This window comes from Physeter macrocephalus, chromosome 5 (assembly GCF_002837175.3).
Source record: "Physeter macrocephalus isolate SW-GA chromosome 5, ASM283717v5, whole genome shotgun sequence".
Classification (NCBI taxonomy): domain Eukaryota; kingdom Metazoa; phylum Chordata; class Mammalia; order Artiodactyla; family Physeteridae; genus Physeter; species Physeter macrocephalus.
Window position 1 is genome coordinate 83942432 of NC_041218.1, and position 16377 is coordinate 83958808.

General features: G+C 34.2%; 1 protein-coding gene across 8 annotated transcripts in view; it reads left to right on the plus strand.

Moving 5' to 3' along the window:
• The window catches only part of CACNA2D1 (calcium voltage-gated channel auxiliary subunit alpha2delta 1), a 507150-nt gene extending 496389 nt beyond the window's left edge, over positions 1-10761 (plus strand). For all 8 annotated transcript variants that reach the window (XM_028490128.2, XM_028490130.2, XM_028490133.2 and 5 more), the window contains one exon: positions 6628-10761. In XM_028490128.2, the coding sequence (XP_028345929.1) occupies positions 6628-6744 (117 nt within the window). In that variant the 3' untranslated portion in view covers positions 6745-10761. The remainder of the gene's footprint in view (positions 1-6627) is intronic.
• The last annotated feature ends 5616 nt before the right edge of the window (positions 10762-16377 follow it).

Here is a 16377-nt window from a genome sequence, read left to right on the forward strand (position 1 = left end):
CTTTGATAAAGGAGGGAAGGATATACAGTGGAGAAAAGACAGCCTCTTCAATAAGTGGTGCTGGGAACACTGGACAGCTACATGTAAAAGAATGAAACTAGAACATTCTCTAACACCATACACAAAAATAAACTCAAAATGGATTAAAGACCTAAAGGTAAGGCTGGATACTATAAACCTCATAGAGGAAACAGAGGCAGGACACTCTTTGACATAAATTGCAGCAAGATATTTTGGATCTACCTCCTACAGTAATGAAAATAAAAACAAACAAATGGGACCTAATTAAACTTCAAAGCTTTTGCACAGCAAAATAAACCATAAGCAACACGAAGACAACCCACACAATGGGAGAACATATTTGCAAACAAAGTGACAGACAAAGGATTAATCTCCAAAAGAGACAAACAGCTCATGCAGTTTGATATCAAAAAACAACATAATCAAAAAACAGGCAGAACATCTAAATAGACATTTCTCCAAAGAAGACATACAGATATGTGGAATCTAAAAAAATGGTACAAATGAACCTGTTTACAAAACAGAAATAGAGTCACAGATGTAGTAAACAAACGTAAGGTTACCATGGGGTATGGGGGGGCCAGGAGGGATAAATTTAGAGATTACTAACAAGAACCTACTGTATAGCACAGAGAACTCAGCTCAATACTCTAATGACTTATATGGGAATAGAATCTACAAAAGAGTGGGTATATGTATATGTATAACTGCTTCACTGTGCTGTACAGAAGAAACTAACAACATTGTAAATCAACTATACTCCAATAAAAATTAATTAAAAATAAATAAATAAGACATACAAATGGCCAAAAAGCACAAGAAAAGATGCTTAACATCACTGATTATTAGAGAAATGCAAATCAAAACTACAATGAGGTATCACCTCACACCAGTCAGAACAAAGCACAAGAAAAGATGCTTAACATCACTGATTATTAGAGAAATGCAAATCAAAACTACAATGAGGTCTCACCTCACACCAGTCAGAACAGCTATCAACAAAAAGTCTACAAACAATAAATGCTGGAGAGGGTGCAGAGAAAAGGGAACCCTCCTACACTGTTAGTGGGAATGTAAATTGGTACAACCTTTATGGAGAACAGTCTGGATGTTCCTTAAAAAACTAAAATTAGAGCTACCATATGATCCAGCAATTGCACTCCTGGGCATATACCTAGAGAAAACCATACTTTGAAAATATACGTGCACCCCAATGCTCATAGCAGCATTATTTACAATAGCCAGGATATGGAAGCAACCTAAATGTCCATCAACAGAGGAATGGGTACAGAAGATGTGGCACATATATACAATGGAATATTACTCGGCCATAAAAAAGAACAAATTAATGCCATGTGCAGCAACATGGATGGACCTAGAGATTATCATACTAAATGAAGTTAAGTCAGACAATGACAAATATCATACGATATCACTTATATGTGGAATAAAAAAAATGGTACAAATGAACTAATTTACAAAACAGGAACAGACAGATTTCAAAAACAAACTTACGGTTACCGAAGGGGAAACATTGGGGGAGGTATAAATTAGGAGGTTGGGATCAACACATACACACTGATCTATATGTAAAATGGATAATCAAAAAGGACCTACTGTAAAGCACAGGGAACTCCACTCAACACTCTGTAATAACCTATATAAGAAAAGAATCTGGAAAAAGAGCAGATATATGTCTATGTGTAACAATCACATTGCTGTACACCTGAAATTAACACATTGTATATCAACTATATTCTAATATAAAATATTAAACTTTTTTTTAAAAGTAAATGGCAAGGAGAGAATCTTAAAAGCAGCAAGGAAAACAACTTGTTACATACAAGGAAACCTCTAAGGCTACCGGGATCTTTCCACCAGAATATGCAGGCCTGCAGGGAATTGCATGATATATTCAAAGTACTGAAAGAAAAAGACCTGCCAACCAGAAATACTCTACCTAGCAAAACTGTCCTTCCACTTTGAAGGCAAAATGAAGAGTTGTAGACAAGCAAAAGCTAAAGGAGTTCATCACCACCAGACTGGCCTTACAAGAAATGTTAAAGGTGTTCCTTTAAGCTGAAACAAAACAGCACTAATTAGTAACAAGAAAACATATGAAAGTATAAATCTCACTGGTAAAGACCAATATATAGTTAAATTAAGAATAATCTAATATTGTAATGATAGTGGGTTAATCACTTATATATCTAGTATGAATGTTAAAAGACAAATATAGTAAAAATAACTACCATACAATAAGTAATGGATACAGACTAAAAATATGTAAATTGTGAAATCAAAAACAAAACATGGAGGAGGAAGTAAAATCTAGGGTTTTAGAAAGCATTTGAACTTAAGTTGTTGTCAACTTACTATGAGGCTTATCAGCTTATTTATAACACTAAATATTATGAGGCTTACATAAAATATATTTATAACAGTTGTTATAATAACCACAAAGCAAAAACCTATGGTAGATACACAAAAGATAAAGAGAACGGAATCTAAGCATGCCACTATAGAAAATGATCAACCCACAAATGAAGAGAGCAATAAGAGAAAAAGAACAAAGGAATTTCAAAATAACTCAAAAACAATTTAACAAAATTGTAGTAATAATAATAATTACCATCTATCAACAATTACTTTAAATGTTAAATGGACTAAATTCTCCAGTCAGATGACATAGAGTAGCAGAATCTATTTAAAAAACAGGAGATGATTTTATGCTGTGTATTAGAGTCACATTTCAACCTTAAGGACATACACAGACTGAAATGGAAAAAGATATTCCATGCAAATGGAAACCAAAAGAAAGCTGGGGTGGGTATACATAGACAAAATAGACTTAAAAACTGTAATGAGACAATCAAGGTCATTACATAATGATAAAGTGGTCAGTCCAACAAGAGGATATAAACATTTGTAAATATGCACCCAACATAGGAGCACCTAAATATATAAAGTAAAAATTAACAGACTTAAAGGGAGAAATAGCAAGACAATGTAAAAATTGCCAAAAAAATTCAACAACTTAGAAATGGGTAAATTCCTAGAAACATACAACCTATCAAGACTGAATCATGAAAAAATAGAAATAGAAAATCTGAACAGACCAATTACTAGTAAGAAGATTGCATCAGTTATCAAAAACCTCCCAAGAAACAAAGTTCATGACCAGATGGCCTCACCGGTGAATTCTACCGAACATTCAAAGAACAATTAATACCTGTCCTTCCAAACTCTTCCAAAAAATTATAGAGGAATGAACATTTCCTGATTCATTTTTACAATGCCAGCCTTATTACCATGATACCAAAACCAGACAAGGACACCACAAGAAAATTTTAGGCCAATATCTTTGATGAAAATAGATGAAAAATTCCTCAACAATATAGTATCAAGGTTAATTCAACAACACATTAAAAGGGTCATACACCATGATCAAGTGAGATTTATTCCAGGATTGCAAGGATTGTTCAAAATCCACAAATCAATTGATGTGATACGTACATTAACAAAATGAAGGCTAAAAATCATATGATCATCTTAATAGATGCAGGAAAAGCATTTAACAAAATTCAACATCTATTTATGATAAAAACTCTCAACAAAGTGGATATAAAGGGAATGGACATCAACATAATAAAGGCCATATATGACAAGACCACCGCTAACATACTCAGTAGTGAAAACTGAAAGCTTTTTCTTCTAAGATCAGGAACAAGATATGGATGCCCACTCTCACCACTTTTATTCAACATAGTGCTGAAAGTCCTAGGCAGAGCAGAGAGGCAAGAAAAAGAAATAAAAGCCATCCATGTTGAAAAGTAAGAATTAAAACTGTCTTTATTTGCAGATTACATGATATTATATATAGAAAGTCCTAAAGACTCCACCAAGAAACTAACATTTTATTAACAGTTAATAAACAAATTCAGTGAAATTACAAGATACTAAATTAATATACAAAGATCATTTGCATTTCTATACCATAATAATGAACTATCGGAAAGAGAAATTAAGAAAGTAAATAATTCCACTTGTATTTGCATCAAAATGAATAAAATACCTAAGAATAAAGGTAACCAAGAAGGTGAAAGACCTGTACACTGAAAACTATAAGACATTAATGAAGGAAACTGAAGACAACACAAATAAATGGAAGAATATTCAGGGCTCATAGACTAGAATTGTTAAAATGTCCATACCACCCAAAATAATCTAGATTCCATGCAATCCCCATCAAAATTTCAATGGCATTTTTCACAGAATTGGAACAATCCTAAAATACATATATGAAACCACAAAAGACCCAAATATCCAACGCAGTCTTGAGAAGGAAAAACAAAGTCGGGTGCATGATATATCCTGATTTGAAACTAGATTAAACAACTACAGTAATCAAAACAGTATGGAGCTGGCATAAAAAAAGACAGACCAATGGAACAGGATAACCCAGAAATAACCCATGCATATATGGTCAATTAATTTATGACAAAGGAGCCAAGAATATACATTGGGGAAAAGATAGTCTCTTCAATAAAGAGTGCTAGGAAAACTGAACAGCCGTATGCAGAAGAATGAAACTGGATCACTGTCTTACACCATACACAAAAATCAACTCAAAATGGATTAATGACTTGAAGACCTGAAACCATAAAACTCCTAGAAGGACGCATAGGGAGTAAGCTCCTTGGCATTGGTGTTGGTAATGCCTTTTTGGACTTGTCACCGTAAGAAAGCAAAGGCAACAAAAACAAGAATGAAAAAGTGGGACTACATCAAACTTAAAAGCTTCTGCACAGCAAAGGAAACCAACAGAATTAAAAGGCAGCCCATAGAATGGGAGGGAATGTTTGCAAATCATGTATGTGATAAGGGGCCAGTATCCAAAATATATGAAGAACTCATATAACTCGAGATCAAAAAAATAATCTGATTTTAAAATAAGCAAAGGCTCTCAATAGGCATTTTTACAAAGGAGATATACAGATGGCCAACGGGTACGTGAAAAAATACTCAACATCAGTACACATCGGAGAAATATAAGTCAAAACCACAGTGAGTTATCACCTCACACCTGTTAGAATGACTATTATCACAAAGACAAGAAATAACAAATGCTGGCAAGGATGTGGATAAAACAGAATCCTTACACTTAGTTGATGGGAATGGAAATTGGTGCAGCCACTGTGGAAAACAATATTGAGGTTCCTCAAAAAATTAAAAATAGAATTACTGTATGATCCAGCAATCCCACTTCTGGGATTTGAAAAATAAAATTTTCCTTAATAGATTTTTTCCTCAGAATTCTCTTTTAACAGACTTCTGCTGCCTTAGAATACAATTCAAGAAGGAAATGTTATTTACTTGGTGGCAGGCACTGTATTAAACCCTAATGAGCAAAAAGAGCCAATGTTTTAGTCTCTGGGAGCTCAGAGTCTTTGTAAAATTGTTCAGACTAGAAAATTTATTGATTTTCTTACATAACCTATTATTTTGATTATTGGAAGATGAACCTTGGATTAGTGAATTCTTGAAAGATGTTTAGGAAGATAATTAGAGAGAAGGGGGGTTTCCTGTTGTTTTTTTTTAAATTGAAGTATAGTTGACCTATAATATTATTCAAGTTACAGGTGTATATAATACAGTGATTCACAATTTTTAAAGGTTTTATTCCATTTATAGTTATAAAATATTGCTATATACCGTGTTGTACAATATATCCTTTTAGCTTATTTTATACCTAGTAGTTTGTACCTCTTAAAATAGGAAGGTTTTTTTAATGAAATTCAGTATATTTAAAGGAATCAAAGGATGCAGAAAATGTTACAGAATACAGAACCTAGGAATAAAAGGTAAAGAATAATTTTGTGTTAGCAAGGAATCTAATGATCTGCCACTAGACAGGGGGGGATCCAAATGAGCAAATATGCAGCTTCTATTTCATGGTTCTCTAAACAGGATAAACCTCTCTTGCTAGCTTAGCTCTTTATTTTGGATATAGGTTTTCAGAATGTCCTTTCATTTAGGGTTCAACTGCATTATTCTTCATTTTAATTCTTGATGAAGGTCCAGATGCTACATGTGCAGCATGATACGTTCACGTTTGAAATCGGATATAAGGGATAGGGAAAATAGAAGTTCATTTCTCAAATTTATTTATTTTACCAATCTCAAACTTTGCCTTATTGAGCATAATTGCCAATATCATAATTCTTGGGAATTATAAAATAGACTATGAAATTTTATTTTTATATCTTGTACTTATAAATATAGAAGGATATTTAATACTGTGAAAGTAAGGTTTTTCAATTTAGAAATTGGAATATCACTCAAAACAGCATTTATTAAAGTATTTCCTTTCATAATCATCAGAATCTACAACTAAAAATGTAAAGCATTCTTCAAACAGTACTAGGAAAACGGCTTTATCTAAAATTGTTGAACAGTAAAATCTAGGACAGTGTAATTTATCTGGATTCAAATTAAAGCAGCTTTATAAGGTGAGTTCAGAAGTGCACTAAACACGGCGTGCTCTGGGAGATGTCTTACTAAATATTTTTCAGGAGCTTTCTGTTTTCCTTTTCTTTCCAACAGGAGGATTATACCGACTGCGGGGGTGTTTCTGGGTTAAGTCCCTCCCTGTGGTCCATCATCGGAATCCAGTGTGTACTACTTTGGCTTTTATCTGGCAGCAGACACTACCAGTTATGACCTTCTAAAACCAAATCTGCATATTAAACTCCAGACCCTGCCAAAACATGAGCCCTCCATTGCATTAAAAGAGGGTCAGCTGTGGAATCAGCAGATCACTAGCTCAGCCCATCCCGTGGCATCACTCTAAGACACAGACTCTTAAGGCACCCGCTGGCTGCACGTCAGGGTGTCAGATCATTAAGTGTGAACCCTGCATCATCTATATATAACATCAAAGCAAAATACTATACATGCTCTCTATTGGAAAATTTGAGAATTTGTTATTGCATTGTTGGTGATTACATGTAAAGGGCTCCCCACACAGTTATTTATGAATCATACAAATTATCTTGATTTTGACCTGGAATTCTGACTTGCTGCAATCCTTGTTGTTTTACCAAGAAAATCTCTAGGGGAAAAGAAAGGGTTATTTTTTCCTTCACTTATTCTTCTGTTCAAAATTATTTCCTGCTTTATTATTATTGAACATATACATAGAGAGGGACAGAGGGAGAGAGATAATTAACATTGGTGTAATCTGTCAAAATAGAAATTATGGCTTATTTTCTACGAAAAAAATTGCCATGAATAAAATGCCTTATGAAGAGTGGCTTCTCTGCCAGAAATATAACACAAATGATGACCAAGTTTTGGTGGGGTAATTAATTGGTTGTTTGAAAATAATAACTAAGAAATTAAAGGTGCTTGAGGGTAGAATTAATATGCGACATATTTCCTCATAAATGTGAGCCCTTAATAGACGCTTTGATGTAATGTTCTTTCTGTTCACAGTAAAGTTCTGTAGTGCTAGCCAGATATTTCAAAGTGCTCTAAGGAGAGCTTGTTGGGGGGAGGGGAAATGTTTTTTCTTGTGATAAATGAACTTTGGTTACCAAGGGTATTTTGCATGATGCTGCTGCTATTTTAACTTTCGGTTTGTTTTTCTCTTACTGTAGAGTATAGTCCACTGAAAAGTTAACTGAGTGACATTATTGTTATGTAAGAATCTGAACCTTGCAACGTAACGCACTTAAGTCATCTTTTAAAATGTCGTTAAACTACTCTGAATATACTGTGCAGTGTAAATGCTGAATGATTGGATTAGGTACCTGGTGAAATGGGAATTAATGGATTTTATACAGATTCGTGCTTTTGCCTGAAAACCTATGTACAGATATTTTAAGTACCTAAATCAGATTTGACACATTTATTTTTTGAAGAGTACATATATGTTCTCAATGAAGATTCATCCTAGGTTTCCTCTTTGTTCGCGGGAATAGCAGCACGTACAATCCCAAATTTGCTGCTGCTGCTGCTTTTGTTCCCTCTGTTTTAAATGGTAATGATCACTTGACCAAAATTTCCACGCAGTTTGATGAGGGTTTTACAATAATCTGAACAAATAGGAAACCTTGAATCTGTATGTATGCACACGAATACTTGATTGTGAATAATCAAAATTGTTTTTATACAGCCTCATTAGTGAAAATGGTCAGTGTAGTAAATCAGATATTTCATTACAGAGTAATATGGTAGCAGAATTTATTTATGTTTTTAAAGATTATTTTCAGGGGTAAACAGTACTTGAAGAAAGGGTAAAAACAATGAATGTGTAACTCTAATTATAGGGAATAATTCTGCTGAAGGCTGCAAGCGTGCAGATATTTTTAATGGTAAAATGCATCTGTTCTTTTTTCAAACATGCCAAATATTGGTGTGCGTCTATGCTGGAAATTTTCTTATATACCATTTTTCAGTAAAAATCTTATTAACATTATCCGGCATGCTTTAATATGCTTCATATGTCAAAGATATAACCAATTCTTTAGCATAGTTTAAAAGGTCTATTTGTTTTGGTTTTAGCTTTGCATACATTTGTAATTTCCTCCACCGCCAATATACCCTAGTTACCATTTGTGTACATTTCCTTATTTAAAATATTTTTTTATTTAAAAATGGGGGGAGGGGAAAATGGAATCACTTTGCCAACTATTGTTCTAAGAGTGGACATCAGTTACCATTTCTAATGCATTGTTGTGATTTTGTAGTCTCATTTGTAACTGGCATTGACATTTTAGAAAACACCAAAGTGATTTAAAAAAATATGGAACTTCTCACTCTAGTAACAATACGTTTCAATCATGTTGTTTCTTAATTAAATATTTAAAACTTATTGTTAACTTCTGCTAGACTATTTTAAATCATGAAAGTGTTGGGAAGGGGATATCGAAATATACAGTTATGTTAGTTTGTGTATATAAACGACGCACATTTAAACAACTGAATTGCTTCCAGCATACAACAAACTACCTTAAAATTATCTTTAAAATCTGTTAAATATATTTTCATGACTAATGTTACTGAAATATATGTTTTCATCAACTACATTGTTGTCGTGTTAATCACAGTTAAACTTGGCATCTCTTGGCAGGGTCCTATTTGATTTCACTTGCCATCAAAATATATTTTCATGCACGAGTCTTGCCGTGATCCTTTGTTTTCTGTTATAAAATAAACATATATTATAACAACCACACATACGTTAATAAATTGGGCAAGAACATGCTCTCTGAACATTAACTACACATACGTTAATAAATTGGGTAAGAACATTGTTCTCATGCCTAATACTAGTCTTCATGCGTTTGGCGTAATTTTTTGAAAGACAGTAACACTCACCGCAACCGATTGTTATCTTTAATTTAGGATTTTTTTGTGAGTTCTAATTGTTGACAAGAACTTAAATTTCAGCCTGTTATAAATACTGATTTTCAAAGACTAAACAGTACAAGAGATCAAGAAAAAAGCTTTTAAACCCCTTTTGCTTACTTAATTTTTGCTATGCTCTTGCAGCTTAATGTAGTTTGTCACTAACAGAATCGAAAGTCTTGCATTGCTGTTGAATAACGGGAATGAACTTTGCATTAATGGTTTGCTTATATTTCTTCATTTGAACAACCAGCATTACTGCCAAACACCAATTGTGGTCCATATTTGTAACAGGTTTTTAACATGACGTAGTTAGCAAGTTGGATTGAAGAGACTTTTAGGTCCTGGGCCTATAAGATTTTAGTATGATCTTTTTTCATGTTTCTAATGCTTGAGGCATCATTGCTTAACTTGGAAAAAACAAGACAGTGTTGCTGCCATTTGTAAGTTTTCCTATAAGATTCCTTTTATTAACTTCAAAACTGGCCTTACGGGGTTCAAATAGGCAGTATCCCTTTTAAGTGACCTTTGCAACCCAAGTGTTTACTTGCTTATTTGATGCTCTCTTGTATTTTACATCTCATTTAAATCCTTCTCTCCACCAAAGCTTAAATTCTATGTCTTAATTTAAAACTCTGAACTATTCCATTAATCATGTTAGTTGACATTAAAGTGTCTAGAGGTACAGAGTCTGACCTAGTGTAACAAAATGGATGTTGTGACTTTTTTTTTTAAGCGTAGCATGGAATGATGGTTTCACTTGCCCACAGTTTCAAATATTTTACAATTATCTGGAATGTGTGTTGCTTTCCCATAGCAGAATGTTAACATTGCTATTATTCCATGTACATTTCTGTAAAGAGCAAATCAGCAAAGCAGAAGTGTGAAGTTTCTTGATTTCTTGAAAAAATTCCAGAATTTCAAAGTCTTAGACAACCCTTACCAAGTTTCATCTACTTTATTGCTAGTTCACAAGGTTAACTCAAAGAAATTCCACTGAGACTAATGGGATACTGTCTTGAATAGATGCCAATTGAGTGTACAGTGTGACCTGACAAAGCTGTCTGTTTTGTTGTGCTGTATGTTGTTGGATCATACTGTTAGGGATACTTTTATTGAAGTGCTCAGTGTGCATCCATGCAAAAGGCCAAGTGGCTTTGTGAACAAAAGATCTTTTCTCCCCTTTATTATGTTCTCTTGACACTTTTGTGGAAATTAGCCTGATAAAAACGTTTTGTAAAAATTTGTATATTACTGTTATAAAAATATTTATAATCCCAGAAAATGTTGCGTTAAATCCTGTGCAAAAACAGTATATTCAGAATAAAAGTTTATCATTTAAAGTCACCAGTTTTGATGATTTAATTATTTAAAATCCAATTGAAAGAAACAGAGGTCTCTGTCATACATAGTTTGAGAAAGCAGGCTTTCCAGTGCAGAGAATTTTAGATTGTGGAAGTAAAATTTGGGATTATGAAAGTTGCCTTTACAATTACAAACCTCAACTCACAAACAAATGAAATTGCAACTCCTTGAGACTCTGACACTTCTCACATGTGCTTTTGCCATCAAGGCGTTTAGAAACTTATTAAAACAGACTTTTGACTTATGTAAGAAAAAACTTTTCTCTAGGCAAAAATAATGTTTCCATGTTTCTTTAAAGACCTTGGGAAAATAGTTTGAAAGAAACAAGTTAGAATGTCTGAAACGTGCATATCTTTTATACATCTGACTAACACTTAAATATCTCACCTAGCTAGTTTATAGCAAACAGAAGCTAGGGCAGTGTAGTATAAAGAGGTGTTTTTGTTTTTTTAAACGACTGTATGCCTTTTACCTTTAGACCAGCTTACCACCTGCCCCCCTATGTTCACCTAATAAGTAATGAGCCTGATGTTATGTGGAATCTAATATAATGTAAGCCTACTTCTCATTCTGGGGACTCCTATAAGAGACAGCGAAAATACCTACAGAGGGGAGGAATGTAGTATGTGGGTACCAATGATGGTGATTACTGGAAAATCTGACCCTTAGTCTCTGATCAAGGCATTTTAACAGGAAAACCCTACTTAAAAGGGTGAGGTGGATAACATTTGCTTTTTGAACATCTGGCTTCATTCTGTACCAATTTATCTCCTCAATCAATCCTCTTACTCCCCAGCTACCCTCATTTCCTCTATCAATCATCTTGATCCCATCCCCACCTCTTCCCTTGGGAGCTTGCCTCATCAATTCTCCTTTCTCAAGCATTTTCAGTTTCCCCTTTGTACAGGCTTTCTTCCCTCTACTTGCAAACACATTCAGAACACCTCTACTTAGACAGGAAAATCAAACATCCAGTGCCGCACATTCGCCCCATTACTTCCTAGAGTAATAAACCTAGAATTAAAAACATTTTTTGAGGATTCACAGACGCATACTGACAGTCTCTTCTCTTTGTAGTATACTCAACTAGGCCTTAGAATGTTAGATCAGAAAGACATATTATCTCTGACCTTTAGTTTTGGGTGACCACTGAAAATTTTTAGTTACTGGTATGATGTTCTAATAAGTTTAAGGTCTTGGGCACTTCTTGATTCTCAAATTCATTATATCTTTAAGTGGGGTTATTATTCACAAAGCACCAACACAATTTTCTATAAATTGGTATATAATCAACAATGCTGCTTAATAGAATTTTTATTTAAATGGACTCTTTTTTTTTTAAATAAATGTATTTAAGAAAGAAATGTAACATTACTGCATAATTGAAAAGCCAACATAATTTGCCATAATTAGTAATCATGTCACAGGTTCATATCTATTATAATGAAATTTTTAAAAATCAGCATATACCAGGGTCAATTGTGTTAGATTTAACCTAACACTTCTTCAACACATTTATTGTAATGATAAATTATGCAGTTTTTCTATTTCTGCCACAAATCTCTTAAAGTTTAAATCTGGACTCAGCCATCTGACTATACAGTGTAATTATTAGTATATTAAAATATATTTACCAAAATGCATACTCATGAAATTTTTTTCAAATTTTGACTTTCTTAGGTGCATGGATTTAGTTTTCAAAATGCTTTATCATAATAATAATACTTCTCGAGTATCTCAGGACCCTAACATGTCTTTAAGGGTTACTTGTAACATTTTCAGTGATAAAAGGCCAATGCATAACGTACCAAGATTGGAGTAACATTGGCAATTTCCTATATTGAGAAGGACTGCTCTTTTCCAGATAGTTTCTTTTCTTGTTTAGAATTGTGTAAGAAACAATGATCTATCTTTTGTGAAATTATGGGATAGTTGATGATAACTATTATAAACAGCGAAATAATGTTAATAAACTTAGGTTACATGTCATATATGCACTCTAATCCCTCCTTTTTAAATTTCAAAATTATACTAAGCTGTAAAATTCCTACATCTGATAAATACTGACCTAGTCCTTATCATGAAGGCAGTGTAGCCAAGTAGTAACTGCAATCTGCTGTTTAGATTTGGATTCTGACTTTACCACTTACTAGCTTTGTAACCCTGTGCAAATTACATAATGTTTCCAAGCTTCAGTTTCCTCATCCGTAAAAGAGTAATAGTAACTGCACAACAGGGTTGTAATGATGACTCAGTGATATAATTACTGTACAGGTCCCAATACTGTGTAAGTTCTCAACAATGCTCTCCATTAATATTATGAATTACTATCACAACCATATTCCTAGTCATCATAATCCTCATTTTGGCCTAGAGCTTTTTAAGATCCTAATTATCTGCATCATTTGTCATTTAAGACATTTACTAATTCTTTATTAAAGTAAGGTGTTAGAAGTAGAGCCTTAGACAAGATAAAAAGCAATTCCTTCCCTGATGGAACTACTCGCTAGGAATAACTTAGACTGAGTGGCTAGAGAAGGCTGCCATGATTTTGAGTTGAGGGAAAGGGGTAGCAGTACTCTTTCAAACAGAGGAGAGTGTGTGAAAGCTGAGAGGTGCATGCAAGAAACGAGGCAGCTGACTATGAGTTCAGTATGGCTTGAGGGGTGGGTGATAAGTAGGTAGAGATGAAGTGGAAGATGAGGCTGAAGAGAAAAAGCTCCAGAGCCTGGAGTCCTCTCTGGATGACATGGGGTGTTTAGGCAACTGGAAGCTGCTGAAGACTTTTAAGCAGAGAACAGTTTGATCAGATTCGCATTTCAGGAAAAACACTCTGGATGAAATGTGGGTTATTGGTAGAACACCTACAGGGAAGAAGACCAATTGAGAGGCTATTGTCAAGGTGAGAACTTTTTGTTGACTGGCATAGGAAGCTAGATAAAGAAGAGTGGACTGATTATAGATATATTTAGAAGGGAAAAAGGAGAGAACATGATTTACTTGTGTACTAAAAAAGAAAGGACAAAATTTACAATTACTCCCAGGTTTTTGAAGTTTAATATTGTGCAGAGGGATGCAGTCCCCCAAGTTAGGCAACAATGGAGGGTACTAGAAGCAGGGATTGGCGGGACAAGTCTGGAGGAGAACATGAGGTCTTACTCTTCAGAAATATTTTAAATGAGATTTTTGTAAGGTGCTGAGGATACAAAGATGATATGCTCTCTCATGCTCTTTCATATTCTGGAATATATACTCCAGAATAATGATTCTCAACACTGACTCATTTAGAAACCCTTATTGGAGGTTTCATTAGTTTTGTTTAAAATACTGACACTCAGGACCCACTCTAATTCAGAATCTCAACTGTTTCTAGCGTACAGCAAGCATTACACTACCTGGGGGCATCTTGGATGACAGATGTGACCGTTCTGGTATAGGTTATTTCTGAATTAGACTTCTCAAAACCCAATTTAGATGCACGTTACTGGTTCAATTTTTTTTTAATTAACCCCTTTTATGAACATGTTTTTTTGTAACATACACTATGATTCCAACTCAACTGCAATTTTTCTGAAGGCTATACTTTTTAATGTTTTATTTTCTCTTCAAATCCAGATTCTATAGCTGTACACAGCTGATAACCAATAAAGTTTTCATTGATTGTGGTTGATAATCACAACCACTATTAGGACAATTTCTACTACAGGAAATTCTATTCCTATGAGTCATATTGATGATATCAAATGTCTCATAGGGTTGAACCACAGATTTCTATAAATACTATCAGAGAACTTTTTCAATAGGTTCATTCTTACGGCAAATGATATGGCAAGTCAGAATAACATTAGGAAATAATACTACTTGACAATCTGGTTTCTATAGATATTGTATTTAATTAAGTAATGTTTTCCTTAATAAAATAAAAGGCTAACCAAAACTTTTAAAAACCCACTAAAAAGATTAGTGTTCAGATTGATTTCAGACTTCCCTGTCCATCTAATCCATAGAACCTCAAATATCTGACTGAGGTAAGACCACTGAGTACATAATAGAGATGCCAGGCTCTGCAGTCAGACCACCTGGATCCACATCACAGCTCTCCAACTTGGGCACGTTATGTAACATCTGTAACTTTCTGTTCCTTGTCAGTCTTATTTATACTACTGACTCCACAAATATTTGGATATAAAAATGATGAGTCACAATCTAAGAGTTGTTCAGTCTCTGCTTCTTATCTCGGAAGTTCAATCATTCTGATGCTGATGATTTCAAGAGTGCCTAGAGAAACTTGGCATCAAGAGGATTTCTAATGTGTGAGGAATATTGCCAGAACTTCAAAGTTTTTACACTGTGGGACGCTATGGATACAATGATGAGAAATACAAGCAGCAAAACTGTAGAACATGGGGAGAAAAATTCACATAAATAAACATTATTACTAACTGTAAAAAGTCACATTGTAATAAAAAGATCTTGGTAATAAGAAACTGATGGTAAGCTGGAGAACAGGGCCAGGTGGAAACTGAACTGGCTTTAGTGACAGGGCTGGGAAGAAGGGAGGTGGAAGAGCCAAATTGTCCTGGGTGTCTTCTTCCAAATATCAAAAACAACTAGACCAATATCCCAGATGACTATACATGCAAAAATTCCAACAAAATATTAGCAAACCAAATTTAAGAACACATTAAAAGATTATATGCCACGACCAAGAGGGATGTTCTCTGGTATACAAGGATACTTCAACATACGTTAATCAATTAATGTAATACATCACATTAATAGAATGAAATCTTAAAATCGCATTATCATCCCAATAGATGTAGAAAAAAGTCATTTGACAGAAATACGCCCTTTAATGGTACAAACACTTGACATATTGGTTGTAGAAGGAACACATACCTCAACATACTAAAGGCCATATGTGACAAACCCACAGCTAACCTTATACTTAAGGGAGAAAATTTGAAAGATTTTTCTCTAAGATCAGGAACAAGACAAGGATGCCCACTCTCACACTCCTATTCAACATAGTGCTGAAAGTCCTAGCTAGAGCAATTAGGCTAGACAAAGAAATAAAAAGGATCCATATTGAAAAGGAAGAAGTAAAACTGTTACTATTTTCAGATGATATGATTTAGTACATAGAAAATCACAAAAATGGTATAGATGAACTTATTTGCAAAGCAGAAATAGAGACACAGATGTAGAGAACAAACATATGGATACCACGGGGGGAGGACGAGTGGGATGGATTGGGAGATTGGGACTGACATATATACACTACTATGTATAAAAGAGATAACTAATGAGAACAGACTAGAGCACAGGGAACTCTACTCAATACTCTGTGCTGACCTAAATGGGAAGGAAATCCAAGGAAGAGTGGATCTACGTATACGTGTGGCTGATTCACATTGCTGTGCAACAGAAACTAACACAACATTGTAAAGCAACTATACTCCAAAAAAAAAAAAAAAAAAAGACTCCACAAAAAAACTGTTGGAACTAATCAATGATTCCAGTAAACTAGCAGGATATCAATACTCTGTGCTGACCTAAATGGGAAGGAAATCCAAG